This window comes from Neolamprologus brichardi, chromosome 2 (assembly GCF_056152115.1).
Source record: "Neolamprologus brichardi isolate AB-2024 chromosome 2, ASM5615211v1, whole genome shotgun sequence".
Lineage (NCBI taxonomy): Eukaryota > Metazoa > Chordata > Actinopteri > Cichliformes > Cichlidae > Neolamprologus > Neolamprologus brichardi.
Window position 1 is genome coordinate 8,267,722 of NC_142105.1, and position 27,860 is coordinate 8,295,581.

At 40.9% G+C, this 27,860-nt stretch overlaps 1 protein-coding gene across 1 annotated transcript; it reads left to right on the plus strand.

Moving 5' to 3' along the window:
* Window positions 1-3,816: 3,816 nt before the first annotated feature.
* Window positions 3,817-27,663, plus strand: tgfbi (transforming growth factor, beta-induced). The gene is made up of 17 exons (XM_006798915.3): window positions 3,817-4,042; window positions 7,968-8,066; window positions 18,561-18,625; window positions 18,726-18,883; window positions 18,996-19,160; window positions 19,824-19,970; window positions 21,633-21,774; window positions 21,865-22,077; window positions 22,648-22,785; window positions 22,880-23,022; window positions 25,170-25,306; window positions 25,614-25,744; window positions 26,128-26,252; window positions 26,539-26,641; window positions 26,836-26,903; window positions 27,074-27,098; window positions 27,191-27,663. The coding sequence occupies exons 1-17, from the start codon at window positions 3,930-3,932 to the stop codon at window positions 27,250-27,252; spliced, it is 2,034 nt and encodes a 677-aa protein (XP_006798978.1). The 5' UTR covers window positions 3,817-3,929; the 3' UTR covers window positions 27,253-27,663.
* The last annotated feature ends 197 nt before the right edge of the window (window positions 27,664-27,860 follow it).

Here is a 27,860-nt window from a genome sequence, read left to right on the forward strand (position 1 = left end):
TGCTAAAATGGCTCCTCATCAACTGTAACTGTAGGCACTTCAGAAAGAAGTCTGGAAGAAGTCTTTGTTGTGATGCTTCACTGAGGAGCAGAAGGAGAAGTTGGTGGAAAAAATCAGTGTCAGAGTGAATAATCTGTAAAGTTACTTCATGCAAACCAGAGCAGCAACTTCCTGCTTCCTGCTGTTTTTAAATCTGGAAAATTTGAGGACCCATTTGTTGGAACAACTTAAGCCCACCCTGGAGGTCCAGTTCCAGACCAGTTCACCTCCTCCAAACTGTTCCTATCAGCCTGCTCACATCTCCTCATGCAGGATTAAATTTTCTGCTGTGATGCTTTCCTGCTGATAATCTGCTTGTGTGGGGAAATGAAGAGCAGCTGTCACACAGACATGGACATGTTATGTCTTTGTGCAGAGGGAGTTTAAATGTGGAGTGGTTTCCACTTTCAGATATTCAGATATAAAATCACATCGAACTAAAATAAATCAGTATTTAACCCCAGAAAACAGAAAGTCTTTTTTTTTTCTTTATTAAAGGGCGATCTGAAGCCAGGAACCGGGATGTCAGAGACATTTAAGTTCATGGACCAGTAAGAGGAAAAACTGTGACTTCAAACAAAGCCACTGGGCCATTGTGATGTTTTTTCATCTGGAATGGCAACTCAAAAGTAACAGAGGAAACAAATGCTATGAGACTTAAATGTCCACTGTGCTGGAGAAGAGATCACTGAAGAAACTGTCCAAAATCCTGACCACCCTCTGCACCACAGGCAGCACCAACAGAGTGATTCTGCACATGACAGACACAGGAAATCATTTCACATCCACTAATTCTGTATAATACTGCACATCTGTCCAGCAGAGAATCATCTATTCTTTAATTTTATTGACACATGCATAAATAAAACACCAGACACTTTATTAGGTACACTTTATCAGTGCCAGGTGGAATCTTCTTTTGCCTTCAGACCTAAACTTAACTTTTTACATGTCCACGTTGACACGACAGCATCACAGAGTTGCTGCCGATTTGTAGGCTGCTCGTCCAAAGGTGCTCTGTTGGACAGAGATCTGGTGATTGTGGAGGAAGTTTGAGTACAGTGAACTCGTCGTCATGTTCAACACACCAGTCTAAGATAATCTGAGCTTTGTGACATGGTGCGTCATCCTGCTGGAAGCAGCCGTCAGACAATGGCTACACTGTGGTTATAAACAGCTGGATGAGGAGTGGTGTTTAAACACTCCTCAGTTGGTAAAGTCACAACATCCCTCACATCATCACACAACCAGCCCTAGCCTGAATCGCTGATCCATGATTTCATGTTGTTCGCATCAAATCCTGAACGTTCCAGCAGAAACTGAGCCTCATTGGCCTGTTTCCTGTTCCTAGCCATCAGGAATTGCACTCGCTGTGATCTTCTGCTGCTGTCCATGTGCGTCGAGGTATTGTGTATTCAGAGATGCTCTTCTGCACACCTTGGTTGGAATGAATGGGTATTTACTTATTAGTGGTTACTGTTGCCTTGCTTGAATCAGCCCGTCCTCTGACCTCTGGCATCAATAAGACACTTCTTCTCAGAAAACTGCTTCTCACTGTATATTTTCTCTTTTTCAGATTCTCTGTAAACCTTATAGACGGTTGCTCTGGAAAATTATTTTAGCAGTTTCTGAAATACTCAAATCAGCCAGTCTTTCAAAAACAACCATGCCACATTAAATATCACTTAAATCACATTTTGTCCACATTCTGATGTTTGGTTTGAACATTAACTGATTATCCTGACCATGTCTACATGCCTAAAGGCATTGGATACTGCCAAGTGGTTGGCTGAGTGGTTGATTAGATATTTACGTTAGTAAACACTTCAACAGCTGTACCTAATAAAGTAGTCAGTGAATGTGTATGTTTTTTGTTCTTTTTAGATGAGAGGAAAAGGGCAAAGTGAATAACTTCATGTCAGCAGATCTTCTGTGGCCACCATAATCTTGAATCTTTACTGGATACTGATGTTTCTATATATGATTTAGTAAATATAAGGGAGATGGAAAAGGTGATGGGGTGTCCATTCCTGTTCATTTACTTCAGCACAGCAATTAAATTAAAGTTCCTAGCAGCCTTTTTGGCTTTTAGTGTGTGGAAGCATGAATGTGTTTCAAACACTGATTTTTTTTCTCTCCGTTAAAACCACCCCTGACTGTGTGAGATATTCGTGGGTGTCATCACCATCACGATGAACACAGATGGAAAAACTTCAGCCCTGCCTCAGTTCACAGAGAACACGTGGGCCGACTGTGCGAGTTTCAGGAGCTGATGTGAGGAGAAAAATCATGTCATCTGTATGAAGTAATGTCAGAAGACCAATCTGAGCTGCAGCTGTTTAATACCTGAGAGAGATGATGGGCAATGAGATCATATGCAAATCTCATATCATCATCTGCATTTTAAATAATCCCTTTTTTTGTGAACCTTAGTGACCTGAACCATCAAACCAGTGGAAACACTCAAAATTACTTCAGGGTCTGAAAGGGAAAAACACACGTGAAGCAAAAACGTGAAACTGATTTCATCCTCACATATTTTATTTGGGATTTCAGAATTTATTCGACCATGTTTTCAGTTTTTACAAATCTGTGGAGCCCCTGAGCTCTCATAAGGTGACTTTTTTTTTTTTATCTTACTGGAACAGAAAAACATCTCATGCATTATAAAACTGCTAAGTAGATGCATGCAGCCCCCAGAGCTCAGCGGGTCAAGTTTTAGTTTTACCTGAAGGCCATACAATGAAATTCATAGACAGGCAGTGTGTTATACAGCAAATTATGTCCATGTGCAAGAATTATAAATTGAGCAAGTGTAGCAAAAACACGTTATCTATACAAGATAATAACTCTTTCACAAGAAAAGACCATGCAAACCAATTATTATATCATAACAAGTCATTAACTTTGTTCAAATTATTAACTCATTTGCGCGAGACAGTGACTGATTTGCACGAGACAGCTCATTTGCATATGATAATAAGTAATCTGCATAAGATAATTGCTCATTTGCATAAGACAATAACTGAGGTGACACCGCTTGCGCGAAATGTGTTCTTTGCACAGGAGAACTCATTCACATAGGATAATGTCTGGTTTGCACGAGATAATAACTGAAAAATCTAAAAATTTAGTGACAAAACACAGACTAACTTTCTGTGTGGAGCTTGCGTGTTCTCCCCGTGTCTGCGTGGGTTTCCTCAGAGTACTCTTGCGTTTTCCCATAGGCCAGAAACAATTGTGAATGTGAGTGTGAATGGTTGTCTGTTTTCTGTGTTAGAGCTGTGATCCAGGGTGTACCCCCGCCTCTCCCCTGTGACAGCTGGGATTGCCTCCAGCCCCCCACCCACCCATGAAAACACCACCACCCTCAACTGGATGGATGAGCGGTTAAGAAAACGGATGGCTCAATGGTTGTTGGTATATATAATTAAATAAAAAATAATAAAATAATGACGTATTCTGACAATATAACGTCATCAAAGTAAGGGATTCACACGAGATAAAAGAGAAACATTTGATCGACTCATGAAGAACAATCAACAAATAAACCAATAATATATCGATCATCATCGGTGACTCGTGAATTCAAAGCAGTAGTCTCATGTTACTGCAGGGTACTCTTAAAAACTTCAACTTGCCGGGGAGTATTTTACACAATTGTACTAGTACTTCTCCCGCAACAAAGGATTCTCCCTGCTCTGCTCTGGTGCGCCCCTCCCCATCCTCCTCGCCACTCCTCCTCATCCTCCTCCTCTTTCTTCGGTGTATAAAGCCGGACTGTCCTGGTCCCAGGGACCGAGGGCTGCAGAGAGGGAAGGAGGAAAAAGCACAGGAAGAAAGAGAAGAAGAAGCAGCAGCAGCAGCAGGTTTTTCTCCAGAAAGTGAAGATGAATGTGTGCGCGCTGGCCCTGGGTCTGGTCCTGGTTCTGACCGTGTGTGTGGCCCGGTCTCCTTTCCAGGCGGTCCTGCAGCACAGCCGGATCAGAGGCCGGACGCATGGGTGAGGTTTTTTTCTTTTTTTCTCTCCTGAATCGAAGTGACCCGAGCCTGGTCCTGCCCGACTGAACCTCAACTACTACTGAGCTGATCAATAGAAATGATCAGAGAGTGATCGATAATCTGCGGGAGTGTCAGTACTCTGGTCCTTTAGTCACTACACTAAATGTACTAAAACGTCAGCTTTAATAAAGAAGTAAAAGTCCCGGTTTGGAAACAAAGTATGAAAATAAAAGTACTTCATTACGCAGGAACATGACGTGTATCGAATATTTTTACTGGAGAAATAAAAAGATTCCTTCTAAGGGCGACTACTAGAAAGTGACTGAATTTTATTGATCGATTCGTCATGAATATACTTATTTGCTGCAAATGAAAAACAGATGTTCTGCTGATTTTTAATAAAGGTCGTGTTGTGCAACTTTTTTCTGCACTACACCTCAGATAAAATATCCATTTTACTCACATCTGTCTGACGGCTGTTTCTCATGGCCTCACTGTGCAGGGAAAAGCGCGTATCTCCATATTTGGACAATGGTTGTGATCAAGTTTATTCAAGAACTACCACTTCACGTTTTCCTCATGATCTCAAAGAGTATAATGCACTCCTCCAAAGCACAACTGGAGAATTGAAAATCAATAAAGCAACTATTAAATGATCAGAGATGATAAAAGGACAATTTAAAAAATAATTTTAGAAATAGTCGGAAGGAAGTCGCTGACTTTTTGAGCATCATCTCCTCATGTGATTGGTTCAATGTGTCTGTTTGTTAGCAGGACTGCCAAAGTTCTGGATGGATTCACTTGATGTGTTTTTGTTAGAGGTGGAGCTCTGGCCAACTCAGGTGATTAATGTTTTGAGTCGGTCCACATCTAGTCATTCTTCACTGTTGTGGGATGTGACATAATTGAATATTTGTTGTCATATCTTCACACTACAAATAAAACTGAAATATACACACAAAAAGGGAGACATCCTGGTTTTTCTGAAGAAAATATGAAAAAACTAGCCCAGCTCCAGATATTCATCTGAATCCAGGGTTTCAATTCATGCCAGGTGTGGTGGTAATTTTCAGCTCTCACTGGAGTGACGCGGTTTCTTGTTTCTTAAGCGAAGGATCTGAATTCTTCTTTGTGTACTGCAGTACGATATTAAATATCCATGGTTTTGGGTGGGGGGGTTGGGGGTCAGGGTTTAAACAGCTGGATTTCCTTCACAGACAGGAAACCGGTGCCAGCCTGAGAGAGTCTGTGTGAGCCGAGAGTCAGCGTGTGAGGGTGTTACAGTGATCCGGCTTGTACTCTGTAGGGGAGACCGGGGATAGTTGTAACATTTTTGACATTTCTGTCTGTAAATTGGAGCTCTTTTAAGGTAGTGGATTCCAAATGTAATGCAAAGTATTTACATGTCTCGGCTATTAAATAGCGCAGCTATTTTCTCTGCAGCACAATTACCCATTGCATGGTATGGTCTCAAACACAAAGAGTGAAATGTTGCAATTAACCCCATAGTCTGGGTTAGTTGTAACATATCCTGGGGTGAAATGTAACACAATGAAATAAGGGTACTAACAAAACATTAACATGTAATCTTTTTTATTCAACACATGAATGCACTTAGAGCCATTTATGTAGCTATGTGTGTGTGACAGAATGCAAAAATCTAGCTTTTGAACATATTCCAACCCCCCAAAAAAGACAAATTATGGAATTTTCTGCAACTGGATATTTCATTAATTTTGGTTGGTCTTCCTTGAGTTTGGCCTCATTGGCTCAGTGGGCATTATAACGTACAACTCTTGCACCAATTTTGAACATAACAATGAAGCTGAAAAAATGTAGTTGCTCACCAGCATCGCAATTCCATTACTTTTTATCATGGCTTACCTTGGTGTGGTTTGCAGAGTGCTTCAGAAAGATGAGGAAATCTGTTTCTTGCACCCATCCTGATTTATTTCCACTACCAATACTTCCTACTGGTCCATCTCTGACACAGTGGTCTGCATAATGTATGTGTGGGAACACAAACAGTGGAGGAATTGTGTTGCCAATGGCATTAACCGCATATACAAAAGCGACCAGTGAACCTCTCTCTGCTGATGTCGTTGCCACAACTTGTTTAATATAAGTTAAAGTAATAGTGTGGTAAGTTGTAACATCTGCATTATTGTTACAACTAACCCAGACTGTTGCTGTTACAACTGACCCGGACTCCTATAGCCATGAACTAGCTAACATTACAGCCAATGGCTAAAACATTAGCACTAAAGACCTACACAGAATATATCCCCATAGACATACAAATAACATAATTTAAGTTTGATGAGTTTAACTGCAAAGCAGATAATGCTATTAGAAATTGAAATAAAGTAGAAAAACTTACTTTTTGGCATACAAATTACTTTTTTTCATGTTAAATTGTCTGTGTTTGACAAAATGTGCTGATTTTTCACATGTGATAGCAGAACTGAATTGGGCATGCACAGGATGAGTCACATCATTTGAAACTTAGCCCTGATTGGAGAAATTGGAAGTGTTACAACTGACCCACGTTACAACTATCCCCGGTCTCCCCTACTCTGTACTGGTTGATATAATCTGCCATAACTCTTCATGTTCAATTTAAGTTAATTTCTATACCTAAGCTGAAGACCCTACGATGTTAGAGAAAGAGCTCCAGCAATCAGTCATCGACCATTTGACAAAAACCAGTGCCAAAACCTTTATAAACGACGGCAGTTTCACTTTTAAGTTTAGTTTCCATCAACTTTAATGACCTCAACTTTTAGAAAAAAAAATTTCTTCATGTGTTCTGTTTTTTGTTTTTTTTTTAACAGCTATAATAGGTTTACAAAAGGATCATAGAAAAGTTCTCAGAGGATTTTAACATGAGAAAAACCTCCCGGTTTCACTGTCACCCTGACTGGAATTGAAAAAAGCGAGTAAAACTGTGTTTATGTACAAGGACAAATGCATTTTCCTAAATACTTCACATCTGGCTGTGAGCCCAGGCTGGAAGGGAAGAAGGGCAGACAACATTTTCTTAGTTACCAAACTAGAAACAACACTTCAGAAAACTGTTGCTTACTTGGTTTCCGCACAGAAGAATTACCTAATATCAGACCTCCTCCTCCTCCTGCCTTCTCCTTCTGGCTCCTCGATGGATATAATCACATGGGTCAACTAGTGGGAACTGTAAGGTGCCATTACGTAAATCCTCATTTGGATAAACAGCTTTTTCAATTCGGGTCAACAACGTGACAAATTCCTAACCTGCAGAACTCAAACTGAGATCATTTTAATCATTTTGACGGTTGTAGCAGAGGGATCAGCCCTGCAGCCCTGCACGATCTGCTCTTTCATGTATTTGACTGCTCTGTTTGTACTTTATGTTCTGAGTTTGGGATTTCATTGTGGATGATTTATGGTATAGATTGTTTTGCTTTTTAGTCATGCGCGTGTGTGTTTTGCACAGACGCCTCGGGAGACAGCCAGTGCAAATTAGCTCAGGCTATAAATTGTGTGGTGTGGTTCGTCTTAATATTTATCCCTATGCAGACAGAACAATACACAATGAAACGATATGCATGCCGACTGAGATCACAACATTGTGCTTGAGTGAGTTTGAGTGTTTTTCTTAATTGGGGATAATTATGTTTACCAGAGTTGGTATGAACTGAATTTTTTGACAGTCCCAGTTTATCATTTGTGAAACCTATGGCTGTCAGTCTGTTTCAGTTTATGAATTGCTGACTCAAATACTTTGATTTAGACTTTTAACAGAGCTTCTACGTGTCTCTGCTCTCACGCTCAGGATTAGCGGTTTACTTAAGCCAACTGTCTCTGTATGTTGTAAATGACAGTGGTTAATAAGTATAAACATTTGAATTAAACTAAACTGTTTCCTCTTTGTCTCTCTTCTGTTTCAGACCCAATGTTTGCGCCATGCAACAGATTAAAGGCACCAGCAAGAAGTATTTCACCAACTGCAAACAGTGGTACCACCGCAAGATCTGTGGCAAACCCACGTAAGTCCCACCAACTGCACTTTTTGCCATATTTACCATTTTAAATACATTCTTAGTTTTCCTTAAGAAGCGCAGCACACGTCGACTGCTGCTCACTTTTGGTTACAGCTGTGGTTCTGAGTTGATTTTTGTATTCGATTTCACCCCAACTCTGTTAGTTTGACTTTAGTTCTGCTGAAAAGAGAGAGTTTGTGTTCAGATAACAGAGAAATGTCCTTCTCCCGCCTCTTACCCGCCTCTTACATAACCTCAGAATAAAAAGAGCGGAGCACAAAATTCAGAGTCAGTTTACATCTGAGGCTGAGACTCCACTCCCAGTCTCATGAGTTCATTTAAAGGACACGTGCAAACATATACATCGACTTTTCTGATATATTCCACTTCCTTTGGAGTCCTCAAGTCTAAGTCTAAAGTCTCTCGAGTTAGAGTCCGAGTCATTAATTTAAGTCCAAGTCAAGTCTAAATTCCTTCAGTGTTACCTAGCTAAAGCTTCATTTCAGATCAAATAAGGTTGAAACACAGAACTCAGTCCCCAAACTGTAGTAATGATGTGCTTCAAAGTATATGAAGCAAGCTTTTAATTTATTACAAACACTTATTCATCCTTTGAAAAGTGAGTTTAGCTTGTAAAGTCGTCCAGAGAGTTTCTGAAAATTATTTAAACTGCAATGAGGCTAGCTCTGAATTACAGTCATGCCAGTTTAAAGTCACATAAGGATACGACGCAAGGACAAAGTAGATGTGAAACTGAAGCGTCCAGCCTTATAAACAGTTAAATGTTTATATTATTTCATAAGGACTGCAGAGAACATCCAGTGTTTCCATGTAAGCTGCAGTGATGATGGATGTAACCATTGCCAGTAATAAACCAGAAGGCAGAATGATAAACAGCATCCAGTGTCCTAAGAGTGAATCCAGAGACCTGCCTATGAATCACACTGTGGTCCAGAATAGGAAAACAAAGTCCTCTTCACTTAGCTTTATCTTACAGAGCATAGGAAAATGATCATAACAAGACTTTTAATGTAAGGCTAGTCTCTACACATTCACTTGATAAACAAAAGATCCCTCCCAAGTGAATGCTAAGACGCTGTGGGGTTGCATTAGGAAGGGCATCCAGTGCATAACTCTACCAAATCAAACATGGAGCTACCTGCTGTGGTGGCCATTTCTGTCCAAATCTACCAAAACATGCCCACACATACCTTTTTTATTTTTTGTTCTGCTCTGACAATGACAGAAACTAAGTTCCATCTGCATTTGGTACCAGTTTTAGGTCACAGACACCCTGATAAAAGAAACTGAGGCTATATATACACTCATAGTCACTGACAGCAGTCAAGGTAAGAGAAACAGGTGGGCAACAAGAAACAGCTGAAACTAATCAAAACAAACACAAGGGAAGTAAAACTGAATACAAGACATGAGAGATACTTTAAAAATAAAAGAAGTGCCTCTATGTGGCTGTAGCTCGGGAGGTAGAGTGATGTACTGAAGTTAGTGGTTCAGTCCTCCAGTCTGCACGCCAAATATCCCCAAGTTGGTCTATTGCATCCACTGAAGTGTGAATGTTAGATAGAAAGCACTTAGATTTTTCTTTTTAAAAAGTGATTGGTGAATGAGCCAAGTGGTATAAAGTGCTCTGAGTGCTCAGGTAGTGTAGAAAAGTGCTATATAAGAACAGTCCGCTTACCATTTAAAGGAGATAAAGACTTGGGGAAGAAAGAATAACCTAAACAAAAAGAAGGAAATATTACTTAACCCAGGAATACAAAGCCCAAATCCTCAAACCATAAAAGTCCTTAAAAATGACTAAAACCTTAAACAGCAGCTAAACTACAAGACTTAATCTAAACCTCGAAATGACAGAAACCAGTTTGTTCTTAATAAACTCATCTCTATTAATGCATCCATGTACATAAAGTGAAAGCCTTTTTGTTGTTGCTGTTGCTGTAAGTGTCTATCAAATCCAAGTCTTTGATCAAAGTTGAGGTCATACACTGGAAATCAGGCAGTATAGTAAACAAGTCTGTCAGGTGAAAAGCATCCACAAACAGGAAAGACCTCGTGCACATCATCTGAACATTATGTGCATTCTCTTGTGTTCCTAAAGTTTGAGAGGAAATTTGGGAGTGTAAAAATCAAATACTGTTGGTTTTCTTGGCTTTTTTTGTCACGAGGTCAAGTTGGCCAGTCAGACAAGTCATTCCAGAACCATCCACAAACACTTGGATTAAAACCAACTTCACTTAAGAGCTGATTTTTCCCATTTGAGCTCCATGAGTGCAGAGAAACAGACTGCTTTTTTACACCTGCTTTTGTGAGAACTGATCTCATTTGGCCTAAAGCTAAACCTGATCCCAAGTGTGAACAGTTCTAAAGTGAGGGCCAGAAAGCCCTAAAGTCTAAAACCGAAACTCGTCCTCACAGGAATAGACAGACACAGCACTCTGCTTTAATCCTGTCCAGCTCATGCGGCATGAGATCTGCAGCACAGCTGGCCTCTGCTGCCTCATTAATAATGTGGGTGTGTGTCTCTGACTGTAAAACACTGAAATTTACTGTCTGCATTTACTTCCCAACTCCATCTTCAGCCCAAAGAGGAAAAACCTTTCCGAACGTTAAACGCTGCATTTGATTTTTATTTTAAATCCGGATTTCTGCTTGGTATGTGTTTGGAAGGCGCTGCAGAGGAAACGTGCTGCTAAATCCTAAAATCCTCCCAAACTCTTTCTATGAGCACATTCTTGAGTGAAACGCAGCTGGCTGCGGAGTGTCCCTGCAGAGCTGTGAACATGAGGAAGGTGACGGTGGCTGAGGAAGATTTAAAAGACAGGAGGCTTATTTTTCATGCATGTGTTTATACAGACAACACTGTTTAACAGGAACACAGTGATACAGTTTACTCATGAAGCAGCAGTTGCAAATGCTGAATCTAAATGACAGAACACATGAACAGGGATTTGGACTTGAAGCCTCTGCAGTGATAACAGCTTTTCTCCTGATTAATCTACATAACATTCATCACTACGGGCATGAAATCTCACTCAGAAAAACCAGACTCTGAGTTATATCCAGTAGCCAGTTTAACAAAGCAGTAATCAGCTGGACGCATGAAACTAAATATAATTTAAAGGCTGTTTAACCACATTTTTTCAGTCCACTCAAGTGAGAAGCTGCTTTCCCCAAACTTTATTAGCTTCTCTTTTTCTAACAAACTCAAACATGAACATCAGAGGTGATTTTTAAATCTGAACATTTGCAACTTGTCAAGCCTCTGACAGCACATTTTACCAAACACAAACACCCACTGTCAGTGTGAATGCATTCATGCCTTCAAAATGTGCCAGCAGTTTGTTTGTTTGCTGCCACTTTAAACTCAGCTTTGGTCCAATATGTAAGAGAAAGGTGATGGATGTTGTGGAGAAATGAAGATTTCTCGACGGGAAAAACGAAACTGAGACAAAAAAAATTTAACAAAATACAAAAGAAAAAGAAAAACTACCACCAAAACAGAGTACGCAAAGTCAGAAGGTATGTGGTTAATGTTGTAAAAGCGTCTATTTGAACCCAGACAGGGTTAAAGTAGCACCACAAAGGAGCAGTCAGAGGAGATTTATATCTGCAGTTGTTTAGATTTACTGGTAAAACTCTGCTCTGGCACCGCCCCACCTTTCCGTGTGTAGCACAAAGAGCCTCTCACAGATCAGAGCAGGCGTCAGTGACAGCAGATATGACGCTGAAACATGAAAAGAGGGTTGCAAAACAGCTTGCAGAGGCATAGTAAGTGTGTGTGAAGTCTTTAAAATCAAAATAGATGAAAAAGTGGATTTGTGGAAGGGTATCAGCTAAGTCATCAGCTCGTGTGGGCTCAGATCAATTATCAATGAGAAATACTTTATTTATCCCATATTTGGGGAGATTCTTTAAATTAGATCAGCAGATCGGGGCATCCCTGAACTCACGTTACAACGCGAGTTCTTAATAAATTATAGAAAATGAAGTAAATCGGAGTCTAAAAATATTAATTCTGACATCTACTTTCATTTTTAAATGGAACCTGAATCTTGGTGACTCTTTCATCCATCATCTCTCCATGAGCTCTGGACGAGGAATGCTTCACATGTTACGTAGAATTATTGGAGCATTTAGGCTGGATTCACACAGATGATGATAAAAAAATAACAAATTTAAAACCTTTTTGGTCTTTGTCGCTCTAATTTTTAATATTCAGCAAGCCAGATAGAAGAGCTAAAAATTAGCCCCTGTCTCTCGTTAATGTCTTTTTATTTGCCACAGTCTAGTATCAGCTGATCGGTTAGTGGTGCGTGTTGAATTCAAACCGAAGGCGTTGGTGTTTCTGTCACAGATTTATCATGAGGCAAACTTATGGAAATGTCCGCTTCAGCAGTTTAACAGACATTTCAATAAGAAATGATTCATAACTTTGTTTGCAATGTTTCATTTACTTCTTCTTTCTTCTACTTTAATTCTTCTTAGTTGGTTTCTGTTCCCTCATCTTCTTCATCTCTCGGCCTGCTCCACTATTTTCTTCTCCCGTCTTGTATCTAAAGATGATCCTCCTCCTGTCCACCACCTCTTTCTGTCTGATACTGTTTTCATCTCTCCTGCTTACTCTGTGTATTTATTCATGCATTTGTGAGGCTCGTCCTGTGTGTTTGTGCATTTCCTGTCCTAAATGTGTCCAGTCAGGATGTTGGACACAGCCTTGACGCAGCTCACAGTTCAGCCTGAACGTTTCTCACAAACAGATTCTTTCAGCTGGCAGCAAGTAGGACAGAAAGAGGAAGTGAGACTTTCTGTGGACATTTGTAGGAAGTGAAGTTGCTGGAGGACCCTGACGCCCCATGCACACAAATCTTACAACACCCACAGTGTGGGTGTGGAAACACTGAGCTCTTATCTCTGACAGTTTAGTTGGATTTACACTGATGGGGCATTTTGAGTCTAACAGTCATGTCTTTGTCTCTGCGGCTTTGGACCCGTGGGTTTCTGTGGAGGAGGATCCGGAGGTTAGAGGTCAGCAGAAGGAAGACTCATAACTCCCATCGTAATTCACTACAACCCCCCTCTGAACCCCGGGTCCTCAAAGTACCCTCTGTCTGTCAGACACTAATGCCACATCTGTTTCTTTAACCTTAGGTAATACTGCTAATAATTATAATAATACTTACAATAACAGCACTGAAGTAACCATCTTATTTATGTTATAAAGAACAAAAGATCAAAATATGCAGTTAAAGGAGGTAAAACTATCCAAGTCAACAGGTTTTTAACTGAAGGAGGCAGCTGTGCAGATTGTGAGAGTTCGTTCATTCCACAGTTTAGGAGCTAAAACAACAAAAGCAAAATGACACTGCGTTAAAGGTTTGGAGTCAAACTGTGAGAAGAGACTTTGTGTCAGCCTACAACTGCTAAAACATGGCTCAAAGGTCAGAGATGTAGCCTGGAGATGTTTAAAGCTCAGCAGCTGGGTGAGATCTGATGGGGGGGATTTCTTTACTCTGCTCTACATATCTTTATCACTGTTACATTACTTTTGTCCCTTTGATCTTCTTGCTGTGATTTCTTAATTCAATTCAATTCAATTCAATTTTATTTATATAGCGCCAAATCACAACAAAAGTCGCCTCAAGGCGCTTCATAGATACAGAGAAAAACCCAACAATCATATGACCCCCTATGAGCAAGCACTTTGGCGACAGTGGGAAGGAAAAACTCCCTTTTAACAGGAAGAAACCTCCGGCAGAACCAGGCTCAGGGAGGGGCGGCCATCTGCTGCGACCGGTTGGGGTGAGAGAAGGAAGACAGGATAAAAGACATGCTGTGGAAGAGAGACAGAGATTAATAACAGATATGATTCAACACAGAGAGGTCTGTTAATACATAGAGAGCGAGAAAGGTGACTGGAAAGGAAAAACTCAATGCATCTTATGTGTCAGAACTATTTTATAATAGTGCACAGAGGTCTGGTGTCCAAAGTTATACGCTGATCTTTTGCTACCTAACCTAGTCTTGATAATTATTATGAAATCTGAGAGCTTTGAGGACTTTCCAGATGCTGGTAGTCTTTGGTAGCTTCCAGAGCTCCACGAGTTTTGAGAACTTCAAAGACTTGAGACCTCTGGTAGCTGTTAGAGGTCCAAGAACTTTAAGAGCTCTGAGAGCGTCGATCACTCAGACACCTTCAAGGGCTCCACTAGCTTTCAGAGCTTCAAAGGTTCAAGCTCACTTCCAGCTCTGAGAGCTTTGGAAGTTTTTAGAGCTACAAGATTTTTTAGAAGCAATTTAGTATAATTTTCAAATCCTTTATTTGTAAAATGCAAAATAAAACTGAACTTTCTGTCCTTTTTGCCCACATAATAAGGCATATAGCAGTACACATGAAGTTTGGAACGCTTGACTATGATTTGAGATGTGTTATGTTTAGACTTTGATTATTGGCAATGTGTGATGTGGTTTGTAGAGTCTGGATTTAAACTGTTAGCTGTTAGCTTGTCATGACTGACTTATTCAGAGTTTTTGTTGAGATGTTAATAAAATCAGTGATCTTGCACCTGTGCGGTGTATAAGACACAGAATTCGGTCAGAAGATTAGATTTCTGTCTCTTAATTCAATTCAATTCAATTCAATTCAATTTTATTTATATAGCGCCAAATCACAACAAAAGTCGCCTCAAGGCGCTTAAATATTGTGTAAAAGTATTAATTTTGTTGAAAAAAAAATCTAGATCATTAACAGGCATTTTTGTTAAATAAAGGGCATTTCATTTAGAATTAAGTAGCACACGTTTATGTACCGCACCCTCACAATAACCAAGCTTGTGTAACTCGTCCCTTAATTTCCTCACTGAGGTGTCTAACTTTAATTCATCAGCTTTAGTTAACAAAAGTTTCTCAAAGACAAAATTTGTACGTGTCCACGTTGTTTTTACATTCTGGAAATGACTTTTAATCCCTGATGAAACTTTTCTCACTTTTCATGGCGCTGCTGACTGATGTGAAAGCATTTCTTTTTTAAGGTTTTCATCGAGCAGCTCGATCCCGGCAGCAGAATTACTGCAACCTTGCTCTGTTTGTTTTGTCATAAATCCACAGCAGCCATCTTTACTTGTGTGGAGAACAAAAGGGACCCGAGTTTCCATCTGCTTTGATAATCAGTCCAGTGTGTGTTTGCGCACATTAACACACGCACCATCAGTAGCTGCTCTTCACATGTTTGCACTTATTGCAGCGGTGATGAAGGCTGCCGGAGCTTTGGGAGCTTCCTTTTTCTCTCTGTCGACATTAAACTTTATTATAGAGGACCTGAGAGCAGAAATAAGACCTCTGTCTGCAGACGGTTTAAGTGTTAATATGGAGTAGTGACTGGTTGGTGGTCCTGGCTTCACTGAAAGATTTGTCCACTAATCACTCTGTTAAAACAAACACAAGAAACTCAGAAATTCATAATCAGATTCCTCCATCAGGGGACTCTTGCCAGTCATCCTTCCAACAATCGTTGACTCGTAAAGCTGAAGAAAATACACATCTGATGTTTATAGACTCAGAACGTCTCAGAGAGAGGACATAGTGGAGGAGCTGACACAGGAGGAAGTTTAGGAAATTGATTTTTATAGAAGAATTCAACTGCTGGCTGACTGATCACTCAATGATTTATCTCAAACTGCAAATTAAAAAGTTCCCATGTCATGCAACATAGAGGCAGGCTGACACTGGTTTGACACAAAGAGCTTGGCTTATACATGCAGGATAAATATTAAATATTAAAGCGACACAGGTGGTTGTAGCTGCTGGCTGTCTGCTAGGCTTCACCTCAGCTAATCTGCTCTCCACCTTCTACATTCTAACTATGGTGTTCAAGACTCAAGACTTAATCTTTGGCCCACTGTTATTTCCAACATATTTCTAATACATGTAGCTAGAGCTTTCATAACGATAGTATTGTCACCGTCACTGTGTGTCATTGTTATGTCCCTCTGGAATTCAACCCCAGCAAACTGCTCGATAAACAGACTGACCAAGAAGTTTTCTCCAGTTTTGATTCTGTCTTTTATAAACAGTCTTTGAAGACGGCATTCAAATAAATGAAGAATTACTCTGTCACACATGTAATCAAAGTATTTGTCAGAGCTGAGAAGCTCTTTTAGTGAAGGTTGTTGAGCCAAAGGTTGATTTTTTTCCTCGCTGAATTATGTTCATTTGCTCTCAGTTTAAAAGACACTGACTATGATTATGGGTATGCAGTCTTCTTCACTACCTTTGCAGTGACATAATAGTTCAAATCTGCTTTGGTTAAGTCTTAATCACCCCCAAGCTGCCGGTTAAACTGAAACTAGTAATGTTCATGTCCAGAACTATTCAAACTGATGTTTATACGTGCAGTCGAGTTGCTACTTTTCTCTTCATAATGACCTTTTATTTTGTAGTGGACAGGAAGTGAGGAGCTGGATGGGGGCTCCTGCCCTGGTTTTAGTGTTTTTCCTGGCAGTGGGTGCAGGTCTCCTCTCAGATGTCTAGTCTGGTTGCAGATTCTTCTCCTCTCTGAGGAAATGAGCTTTATGAGCCCAGACGGTGGAGCCACATTTATTATGGAAATCTCAACAGGAAGTCCTGAAAGCTCCATTCAGTCTGTACGCTTCATTGCAGCCCACATGTGCCTGTAGCTGAAGTAACGTTCTGAGATTTTTCCAGCAGACAGACCTCCACAGGTCCTCCTGGTCCCACAGTTACTGCTTGTAAATCCTGCTCAGTGGGTGCACTTCCCAGAGTGACCACTGGGTACACTAGGTAATCGGAGTCAGAATCCATTATTAATCCCTGTCACTCACAGGGTAACCCAGCCATAAGCCATACTGTTCTTTCTCCTTATTTTTATTTTTTTTTACATCCAGACCATAATTTATAAAATAAACTGTGTTTTTTGGATTTTTAAAAAGATTTTAAACTACAATCTGACACCATAAACTTGTCACCAAAGCATTTCTTAATTTCCTCCTTTCTCAGACAAGTTTATGTTTATAATGTGAATTCCAATTATTTTAAATTGTTTTTCAGACATAGAGGAACCTTCTGCCCACCGTGACGAACAGATTGTGGACAGACTGTGAATGTGTTGGTGCAGCAAGGAAAAACAGTCCCATACATACAGCTTTACAATGAGTAGGAATAGTAGATGTGCTGCTTCCACTAATGTGTGACATGTAAATCTAGCACACATGTCATGACCTGCAATAAGGCGTGTGTAATTGAATCTAAGCAAGATGAAATGGCCATAAATCACGTCTACAAAAACTGACTGAAAAACTCTCCAGTCAGTGAGAAACTGGAAAAAATCAGAGGGCAATTAAATGCTCTGGATGCAGAAGTAATATTTTTTCTGGTGGAATACACTTCAAACTGTGAATCCAAAACACTCAGGGAAACACAAAGCCTTTCCTTGTCTGTTTTTCTTCTCTTTTCCATAATTTGCAGGCAGCATGTCACTCACCTCATCCACTCTGTGTCCAAATGAGTCATGTTTAGGCGCTCAGAAAAGGGTCATCAGCAAAATTCAGTGCTCGCCTGTCCCACTGGATGATATTGGCTGTAGTACAGCAGCATGATTTTTCTCTGGCTAATATTGTGGCCTCAATAGGTCCAACTTTTCCAGTGATTATCCAGAGGGTGTGACCATTCTCTGTTGTCTTCTACAGACAAATGCTTATTTAAATAGGTGGATTGGTGTCATTTGTACATAGGCACACTGAAGAGCCACCAAACAGGCACACATGGAAGGATGATGTTCATATCATATTGCCATTCCACTATCTTTGCCTTCATTCAGCACTTTGACATAATCCAGCAAAGAGTCGAGCTGCCTCTGATTCAGATCCAGCTCTCTCAAAGTCTAAGTTTCTTTTGAAGATGTCTTTGGTTTCAGAGTTCCCCTTTTAGCTTGTGTCGTACGACATTAACTCCTTCCAGCTGATGACTTACTCAGGCTGAAAGATGTGTAGGTCTTCCATTAAGCTAAAGCCATAATAAAGATAATTTTTTTATCTTTTCTTTAGATAAACTAGTGGTTAGTGTGCAAAGTACTGATGCAGTAAACAAAGGTGGGTCTTCAGCTTTGTAGAAGCTGTTGTTTTCCTGGACAAACAGGTGGGTTTTGTTGAGTCAGGTAAGGGCTGATTGGTTACTGGAGCTCTTTTTTTCTCATTTCATAAGACCACTTGCACTACCTGCAGACTCTCAGGTCTGCTCATGCAGCTCGTAACTTTATTAGCATAATTACTGTCAGACAGGAATTTATGAGTATCCTGTAGCAGAAACCCTACAGACAAGTTACGAGCTCCTGATGTGGCAGCTGAGAGTTTTATAGAGAAACGGGAACATGAAGTCTGACATGAGGCCTCTGCTCTGACGTCAGGGAATACAAGAAGGTCCACAAGAATCCTCATGTTCTCCTGTGTTTTTATGTGTTCTCTGCAGGGTGATCACCTATGAGTGCTGCCCTGGTTATGAGAGGATTCCCGGAGAGAAGGGCTGTCCTGCAGGTATGACCTCTCACCCCTTACACTAAATATGTTTAAAACATCTGTTGGGATTTTACTGCAGAGAGTCATCAGCTGTGTTTGTTTATGTGCACCATTGCAGCGCTGCCTCTTGTGAACATCTACAGCACTCTGGCCGTGGTCGGCGCCTCCACCACTCAGATGTACTCTGATCGAGCCCAACTCAGGGAGGAGATCGAAGGTCCAGGAAGCTTCACCTTCTTCGCCCCGAGTAACAAGGCCTGGGAATCTCTGCCAACAGTCAGTACACACTCACACACTTTTACTGCAACCTCGCGCTCCTTTTGTGAGGAGCAATCAGCGATGGTTCTCCTGCTTAACTCATTGTGTGTCGTTTGTTGTCGTTTTCCAGGAGATCCTTGACGCTCTGGTGAGCAATGTGAATATCGAGCTGTTAAATGCTCTTCATTACCACATGGTGAATCGCCGGCTGACCTCTGAGGAGCTGAAGCACGGATCCACCTTCTCCTCCATGTACCAGGATGCCCCCGTCCATATACACCACTACAGCAACGGGGTGAATGAAGACATACTATTGTTAGCCTGTAACTCTGGCACAGGAATCAAGTTTAGCTGTCATGATAACATGAATATAGACCAGTGAAATTTGTAATTAATGAGAAACCACCGTCATTAGCTCAGACAACCAACTTTAGTCAGGTCTCTGAGTATTAATCAGCTAAGCTATTGCTCTCCCTTCTCCACAGTGCAGGGATAGCTTAGTAGGTAGAGTGGTGGCCCCATGATCGGAAGGTCGGGGGTTCGATTCCCCCAAACAGCTACCCTGAGGTACCCCTGAGCGAGGTACCGTCCCTACACACTGCTCCCCGGGCGCCCAATGGCTGCCCACTGCTTCACTGAGTGAATGGGTTAAATGCAGAGAGGAATTTCCCCACGGGGATCAATAAAGTACACTTTCTTTCTTTCTTTCACAGAGGACTTTGGTCAGCAGTCCCAGTGCTTGTTAAGATACCTTTTTTTTTTTTTACCAGACTGTCTCCAGGCTCAAAACTGAGGCTGTATGTACAGTCTTGCTCTGAACATCATTATTATCTTACATTAGGTATCATACAGTTATGTGTCTGATCATCAATGTATGATCATACACATAACTGTTAAAGGCGTAACACAAATATTTGCAGTAACAACACATTAATACATTTCCTTCTTATATCTACAGATTGTGACTGTGAACTGCGCTCGTCTGGTCAAACCTGACCAACATGCCACCAATGGCATCGTGCACGTGGTTGACCGCGTCATCACAGCCATCTACAACAACATGCAATCAATCATTGACATTGATGACGACCTGGAGACTCTGCGTGTAAGTCCATTGAATTTAAAATCCTTTTGTTGTTTTAAACCTTTGGAAAAAATAGTATTAAAACAGCCTACGAAATTAGAAATACCTGCTTATCTAAAAATATTTAAATGAAGTTGTTACATGAACAGCTAAAGCAACTGTAAAAGTTGTGTAACAGCTGGTGGAACATCAGCCAGCTAATGTTCATTAGTAACACGACTGGGTATAAAATGACTATCACAGAGAGTTTCACCAGGCTGTGAAACATAACAGGGGCAAATACCTCAGCAGTTTAAGAAGAACATTTTTCACCATAAAATGACAAAGAGTTTGATTCCATCACAGTAAATCATTAAAATATATCACAAGGTAAATTATCAGTCAAAGTTCTAAAGTCCCATGAACTCTCCTTCTGAATCTAAGGTCTACCCCATTAACTGGACCTGCTAGTCCATAGTTGCTGTTGCAGACCTCTATGGGACATTGTGATGGACCGAGTTGAAAAAGCAGGAGGAGTCACAGGAATTATTACAAAAATAGGGTTTTCATTTGTGAACCCAACCCAAAAATTATATTTACAAAAGTCATAAATGTTGAGCTCATAAAAGAGGTCAAAGAAACAAAACTCAACTCAGGCAAAGACTGCAAACTTAACAAACCAAATGACTGCCCAAACAAACATAAATGACCTCCACATGAAATTACACACGAGGGTATAAATAATGGCTGATCAGACCATTGAGACACGAGGGGTAACTAAACAAAACACAATCATAAACAGCAAACAATGCAGTACAGTCTGGTTTGTTAATAAACTAAACACCAAAGAAGGAAATCAAAACTACTAAACCCTAAACTAAACTCAAACATTTAATTAAGTAAATGGTAAATGGCCTGTATTTGCATAGCGCTTTACTAGTCCCTAAGGACCCCAAAGCGCTTTACACATCCAGTCATCCACCCATTCATACACACATTCACACAGTGGTGATGGCAGGCTACATTGTAGCCACAGCCACCCTGGGGCGCACTGACAGAGGCGAGGCTGCCGAACACTTACGCCGCCAGGCCCTCTGACCACCATCAGTAGGCAACAGGTGAAGTGTCTTGCCCAAGGACACAACGACCGAGACTGTCCAAGCCGGGGCTCGAACCGGCAACCTTCCGATTACAACCCGAACTCCCAACTCTTGAGCCACGAAGTACAACTACTTTATTTGTAAATTAAAGAAAACACACATTCGCCCCTTCAGCAGGAAGTGGTGGTGCGGTCCAGTTATCCCTCTTTGCATTTAGTTGTTTCAAACCCTGGCCACCAATGCAAGCTGCCGTTAAACATGAAAGAAGAAGAAGAACCCTGGCCACCACCTTTTGTCTGGCAATTTAGAGTGTGGCCATGGGTATGTTGACACTGGGGAGAAATCTTTTTCACAGAAGTTGTTTCTTATGTCAAAAAGACATTTTTAACCACATGCTTCACAGTAACAGATTCTGGGTGACTGCTGTCCATATCTGTCACATACAGAAAACAGTTAGAGAACTATGAAATCCTGAACATTTAGCTTTTCTCCAGCAACAGGTTTGCACGTCCCCAGACACTTGTAGTAGTTGTAAGTTCTGATGGAATAAGCAGCTTAAACTCTTGTCTCTGTTTTCTTGTATGTCTCATTGTCTGTGTTTCAGACGGCCTTTGCTGCTGCAGGTCTCACCACCATGCTGGAGAGCGAGGGTCATTACACTGTCTTCGCTCCCACCAACGACGCCTTCGAGAAGATTCCTCGGGAGACCCTCAACAGAATTCTGGGAGACCCCATAGCTCTAAAAGGTGAACGGCACAAGACACTGTGACTCCTTCTATCTGGCTCTGTTTATATTTTTAATTACTTTTGTATGATCTGATGTGTGGCCCCCTCAGACCTGCTCAACTACCACATCCTGAAGAACATGCACTGCGCAGAGTCGATTGTGTCAGGAACACCACTGGAAACGCTGCAGGGAACCATGCTGGAGGTCGGCTGTGATGGAGAACACATGACCCTGAACGGCAAAGCTATCATCACCAAGACGGACCAGCTAGCCACCAATGGAGTCATCCACTACATCGGCGAGCTGCTCATTCCTGACTCAGGTAATTGCTCTACAAACAATACTACTAATACCACAAAGCTTTGCCCAATATAGGGAAGATATTGCTGCACAAGGAATCCGCACAAAATAGTCCTTCAGTAGTGGTTTTAACATAAGCACTTGGAATAATCATGGACTCAGAGTTGAATTATCGCCTTCAGGTCATTGGAAGAACTTCTGTCTTAGCAGGAGATCCAAAAAAATCTCATGTTTATTATTTTTACAGATCTTTCAAAGTTTAGGGTCCTCACTGAGACTAAGAGACAAGATCCGTCCACTTCTTGGATCTCTACACCTGGGTGATATTCAACCAAATCAAATTTTGGTGTTATGAAATCACACCTTGAACCAATTGATTGGTCCGATGGTGGTGTTGAGTGACTATGAGACCAATTATATTAAAATAAACCAAGTCACATTTGTCCACATTGATTACCACTGGAAGTGAACAATTGTGGAAAATTCTAACAAACACAAGTTACAGTTACCATTTTTAGGTTAGGGTTAGGGTTACCTAAAAGGATTATTAGTTGTACCAAAGATAGTACTAATACTTCTTTGTCTCTTGCAGCTAAAACTCTCCTGGAGCTGGCTGAAAGTTCATCTGTTTCCACTGCGACCAGGATGTTTGTTGAAGCTGGTCTAACCCCCCACCTGACCGGGTCTGAGACTCTGACCATGCTTGCTCCTCTGAACGACGCCTTTAAAGGTAACGTGTGGCCCCCAAAAAAAGACTTTCCTGCCATCCTGTAGGGATAATCAGAAATGGGTATGAACAGCCATTGTTTCCACATGTCTAACAGGAAGTATGACAATGACTCCCAGCATGAGAAAATTAATGAGCAATCACATCTTGAAGGAGCAGCTGTCATCCAAGGCTCTATACCATGGCCAGGAGTTGGAGACACTGGGAGGCCTCAAACTCAGAGTCTTTGTCTACAGAAAAGTAAGAACTGACATTTTTTTACTTGGTGGTTTGTTCCACAGTTTGTTAGAGGCACTTTTCAGATTCCTTGTGTCTCAGACTCAGTTGTGGTTACTAACCATAACTCTCTGTTAGGGCGACTGAACAGCCAAAAATCACAAATTCTAGAAGTGTACAGATGTGGTTAGGAGTACTTGGAATTCACAGGTTAAAGAAGCAGAGTAGTACTGTTTCATCATGTGTCAAAATACAGCCATGAGACTGTTTAATTGGACCTGAAACAAGTTAAATATTCTGAATGCAGAACAGCCAACTGTTCAGCTGTTTGGCTGAATTGAGTGTGGATGGTTCTCTGCTGGATCAAGAGGCTGTTCACAGCAGATGTTGCTCTTTTATGTGGTTTTGTTTTATGTGATTGTTTGTGGTCAGAACAGGAAGCTGCTGCTGAAGAAACAACTTCTGATGGAGCTGCTGCCTCCGTCTGCTGCTGCCATGAGGAATTAAACTGCTTCCATCTCCTAACGAGATGCTGGTTTTCATCTCTCTTGAAAACCTCTTTTCTTTATTAACTTTAACTTGAAACATGCAGACAGAACTTTATTGAAGTAAGAAATGAAACACAATAAATGCTTATTTTCCCATGATTGTTTGGAGCTGAACAGTCAGCATCACCAGTTGCTGAGTAGGCTAGCCAGCTTATTAGTCAATCTCTACTTGGTTGGTCCTTGTTTGTATTGTCTTAGTTCTGCTTGATCTCATTATTGACTTTAACACTGTTGATCATGACATTTAATTCAAAGCCTTTATGATTTCATTGGTTCAGGTCAGAGACCTAAACTGTGATTAGTAGTTAAAAAAAATCCAATCAGGGTTTCCTCAAGGCTCACGTTTTGGCCTATCTTCGACTTGCTGATTCTCTAACCCAGTCAGACCTCTCAAGTAATCAGATGCAGATCTTTTAACGGTTCCCAGAATCAGGTCTCAGCCTGCTGAGGGTGCTTTCAGCTACTGTGGTCTTGTTCTTTGGAACAAGCTGGCTGCTGACCGAAGGTCAGTTATAACTATGTCTATGTTCAAAACCTTTTTAATCTCACAAGCTTACACCTAATACGTTGATACCTATTTGGCCTCTATCGCCCCTGTATTGAGTCACTTTGGCCTTTACCCCATGTTAGCGTTGCTGGCTCTTGTGTGCTCCCTTGCACGCTGTTAGCCCTTGTTTGGCCTCTTTTGGTCCCCGTTTCTCTCCCCTCCGTTGACCCTTGTTCTGCCCTTGCTAACCCCTCTCTATGTGTCAGTTTTAGTTTTTTCCTTAGGCTTTCAGAAACATACTTTGCAAAAGTCAAGTCAGATAATCGATGAATGACCGAAAAGTGAACTGATTTTGTAGTGGATTAGCTGCCTCTCACACTGATGCTTTACGCATTGATACGTCCTAGCAGTAGTATTGATTGTGCTCTGGTCACACAGGATGTGAAGTGTTTGTGTTTCTGCTCGTTTCCACATGTCCCAGGTCGTGTTTGTGGGTGGTTGTTTGCTCAGTAATAAACTCTGCAGACCACATCAAGCTTCCTGCATCCCACAGCGGTTAAGTCTTTCCATACTTAACCATTGTGGGACTGTGTGTGCGGTGTGTTACCTCATTTAAAGAGGATATAAACCTGTCTACTTAGCCACAGAGTTACATTACACCATTAATTGTTACATTTTAATGTGAAGTATGTTTTAAGGTTTGTGTTTGACACTTTACATTGTAAAGATAAGACCAACGCAATATCCTAGACTAGACTCTAGAACGTGGAGACAGTAGCATGAAAAAATTCTTAGTCATCTGTGATTCCCTCAGGCCTGTGGTCAGGTTTCCTTCGCAAGTTAACAAACATTACAGAGAAGAAGCTTTAGTTGGTCAGTTTTTTTAATCTAAGCAACATAATAATAACTAGAAGGGTACCTTCAAAATCAAGATGGTCAAACTCAGCATGGTCAGTGTGAAGGTTAACAGGTTTCCACAACAAATATTAGATCAACAAATATATCAGAAACACTCTGGCTTGCTAGCAGTGGTATCTAAACAGTATAATAACAGTAATAATAATAACTAGAAATCGTTTTTTCTGATTCCAAAGCCCAGTGTTATGTATTTAAACACAATTTTTTTTTCTTTGTAGAACCTTTGCATCGAGAATGCCTGTATCGCTGCGCATGACAAGGTTGGACGCTATGCCACCATGTTCACAGTGGACAAAGTAATCACTCCACCAATGGGAAACATCATGGATGTCTTGAAGGCCGATGACCGCTTCATGTGAGGATCTGTACCATCTGAATCATGTTTCTCTGATGGAAAAGTACAGCAAAAACACTCCCTGTCACCTGTTGGCAGTTTTAATGACTCTACAGTGCACCTTAGAGGCACAGAGCAGCAACTGCACAAACTATGATCAGTAAAAAAGTTTTTTTTGTAGTTTGAAGCTCCAAAAAAGTGAGTCAGCTGTTAGCCTAGATTATCATAAAGCTGTTAGTTTGGTGTTGCATAATGACTGGAAGCAGAGGTGTTAGTGTGTTGTTGTGTAGTTGCCATTTGAGCTAACATCATTTATTGCTGTTTTCAGCATGCTGGTCAATGCCATCCAGACAGCAGGTATGACCGAGCTTCTGAACCAGCAGAAGATGTTCACCTTCTTCGCTCCCACCAACGATGCCTTCAATGCACTGCCGCAGGATGAACGCAACAGGCTGATGCGTGAGTTTTATTCAACCACACAGCTTTCTTTATTCACATTCTTAATTAATCCACATGGACAGTTTCCACACACATGTGGAAAGCGTCTCTCTTCTTTACAGCAGTTCATACTGAGAAGTGGTTTGTAGAGATTTCTCAGGGGGGCTAATTTTCTGCTCTTTGTTTGGACTGAACACGCTGAATGTTCACAAACTGTTTGTTTAATCTGCTGCACAAACAGCAGCAGCACCTTCTACCCTAATAAAGACATACAGAGACTCTGCTCTGATTCCAGTCATCTACTGACACGGGGCAAAGCAAGTCATGGCTTATAGCAGAGCTTAGCATGAAGAAGGAAATGAGATCAGATGCACAGTAAGAACCGTTTGTGTTTCTGTGTCCAGGTGACCCTCAGCAGCTGTCAGGTGTGCTCAAGTATCACCTGGGGGAGAATATGCTGGTGAGCGGTGGCGTCTCCTCTCACACCAGGTTCCAAACTCTGCAGGGGGAGAAGCTGGAGCTGGGCTTGGTTGGTTCAAAAACTTTATTTAAAAGATGATGAAATCTTTTATTTATTTATTTTAAATACACAGTTTATTATTATTGATATTAATATTATGATTATTATTATTATATTTTGATTATTCATCTCTAATTTGTCTATTTTATATTTTGTTTTCAATATTTTATTCAGCACTTTGTATCTTATTTCACATTTAAAGGCATATTTAATTTGTGTTGACCATAGATGTTGCACAGTATTGCTGTTTTCTTAGGAATAATCAGCGAGTCTGACGCCTTTCTTTGTCTCTCAGCGTAACTACACGGTTTACGTCAACAAAATCCCCGTGGCTGACGCTGACCTGATGGCGACAAACGGAATTATCCATGCCGTCAACACCATCATCAGACCTCTGCGTGAGTACCATGTTTACAACATCGAACTATGGATAAGATAGTTGTATTATTGTAGGGTCTATCTTACAATATAAAGCGCCATGCAGCCACTGATGTTGTGATTTGGCGCTGTATACATAAAATTGAAGCGACGTAAGTGCTTTTCAAATGTGGACCTGTCCTTTAAAGCTGACCTGGCGTTTTTGTGTCTTCAGCTCCAAAGGTGGACAGAGAGCAGAGCGACGGACCTGCAGCTCCTCTCAGAGCCATTGCCGCTTCCAGGGTGAGAAAGGCCTTTCTTTATGCCAAAAAACCTTTTCACAAATAATCTGAATATCACTTTTGCACCTCAAAATGTTCTAAATCCTGAAATCAGAAAGATTGATGTAATACCTGTCCTCTGATTACTGAATCACATGTTTGAGCTGCAATGCCCTCCTTTGTGTCTTGCAGGCAGACTCCAGGGGCTTCAGGAACGGTGAGTGTTTGTAATGTCTTCATGATGTGTTTAGTTCCTGCTGCACGCCACTCTCATCTGAATCTGCTCTGCTTCATTCTCTGTTTCTTCAGACGATCTCTTCAATAAGGTTCTCAACAGTCACTCCAGCAAGATGATTAGCCGGAGGCAGTAACACTGCCAAGAGGGAAGACGAGAAGGAGAAAAGCAGAGGCTCTCTAGAGAGGGTCAAAGGTCATGTGTTAAATCCTCTGCTGTGTAGCCATGAGAGGATCTGAAGGTGATTTTCTGGTGTAATTCATGTCTGGAAAAGAAGAAATGTGTGTGAAGACTTTTTAAAATTGTTCCTTTTTTATTTTTAATCAAACCAATGTTGTTTTTTCTGTGCGCTGTAAAAAAATATATATATATATATAACAGCTAGTTTTTACTTCCATAATTCAGAGTGTGAACTTTTGTAAAGTGTGTTTTGTACTCTTGTTGTTCTGCAGCATGTCAGAGCTCGAAGCAACCATAGAGCTGATGGTTTCTGTGTGTGTGTGTGTTTTGTTTTTTTTGTAAAATAAAACCAAAAAGTGAGACCACACTGCCGCTCGTTTGACACCATGTGTCCTTCAGCCTCACCTCACATCTGTCTGCACTAACATCTCTGTATGAAAGTGAAGTTGAAGAACAATCAAATCATTATGTCTTAGTTACATTTTTACAACAAAAGTTGCTCTGTAATTTTCTCAGATTCTACCTATAACAGTGGTTGTGACTCCATCCCTCTAACATTTGGGA

Bases quoted from the DNA above. Each gene is read 5' to 3' on its own strand.
- tgfbi (XM_006798915.3), top strand. From the start codon at position 3,930: ATGAATGTGTGCGCGCTGGCCCTGGGTCTGGTCCTGGTTCTGACCGTG. The intron at 8,067-18,560 runs GTAAGTCCCACC...TGTTCTCTGCAG, and splicing joins AAGATCTGTGGCAAACCCAC to GGTGATCACCTATGAGTGCT. The intron at 27,099-27,190 runs GTGAGTGTTTGT...CTGTTTCTTCAG, and splicing joins CTCCAGGGGCTTCAGGAACG to ACGATCTCTTCAATAAGGTT.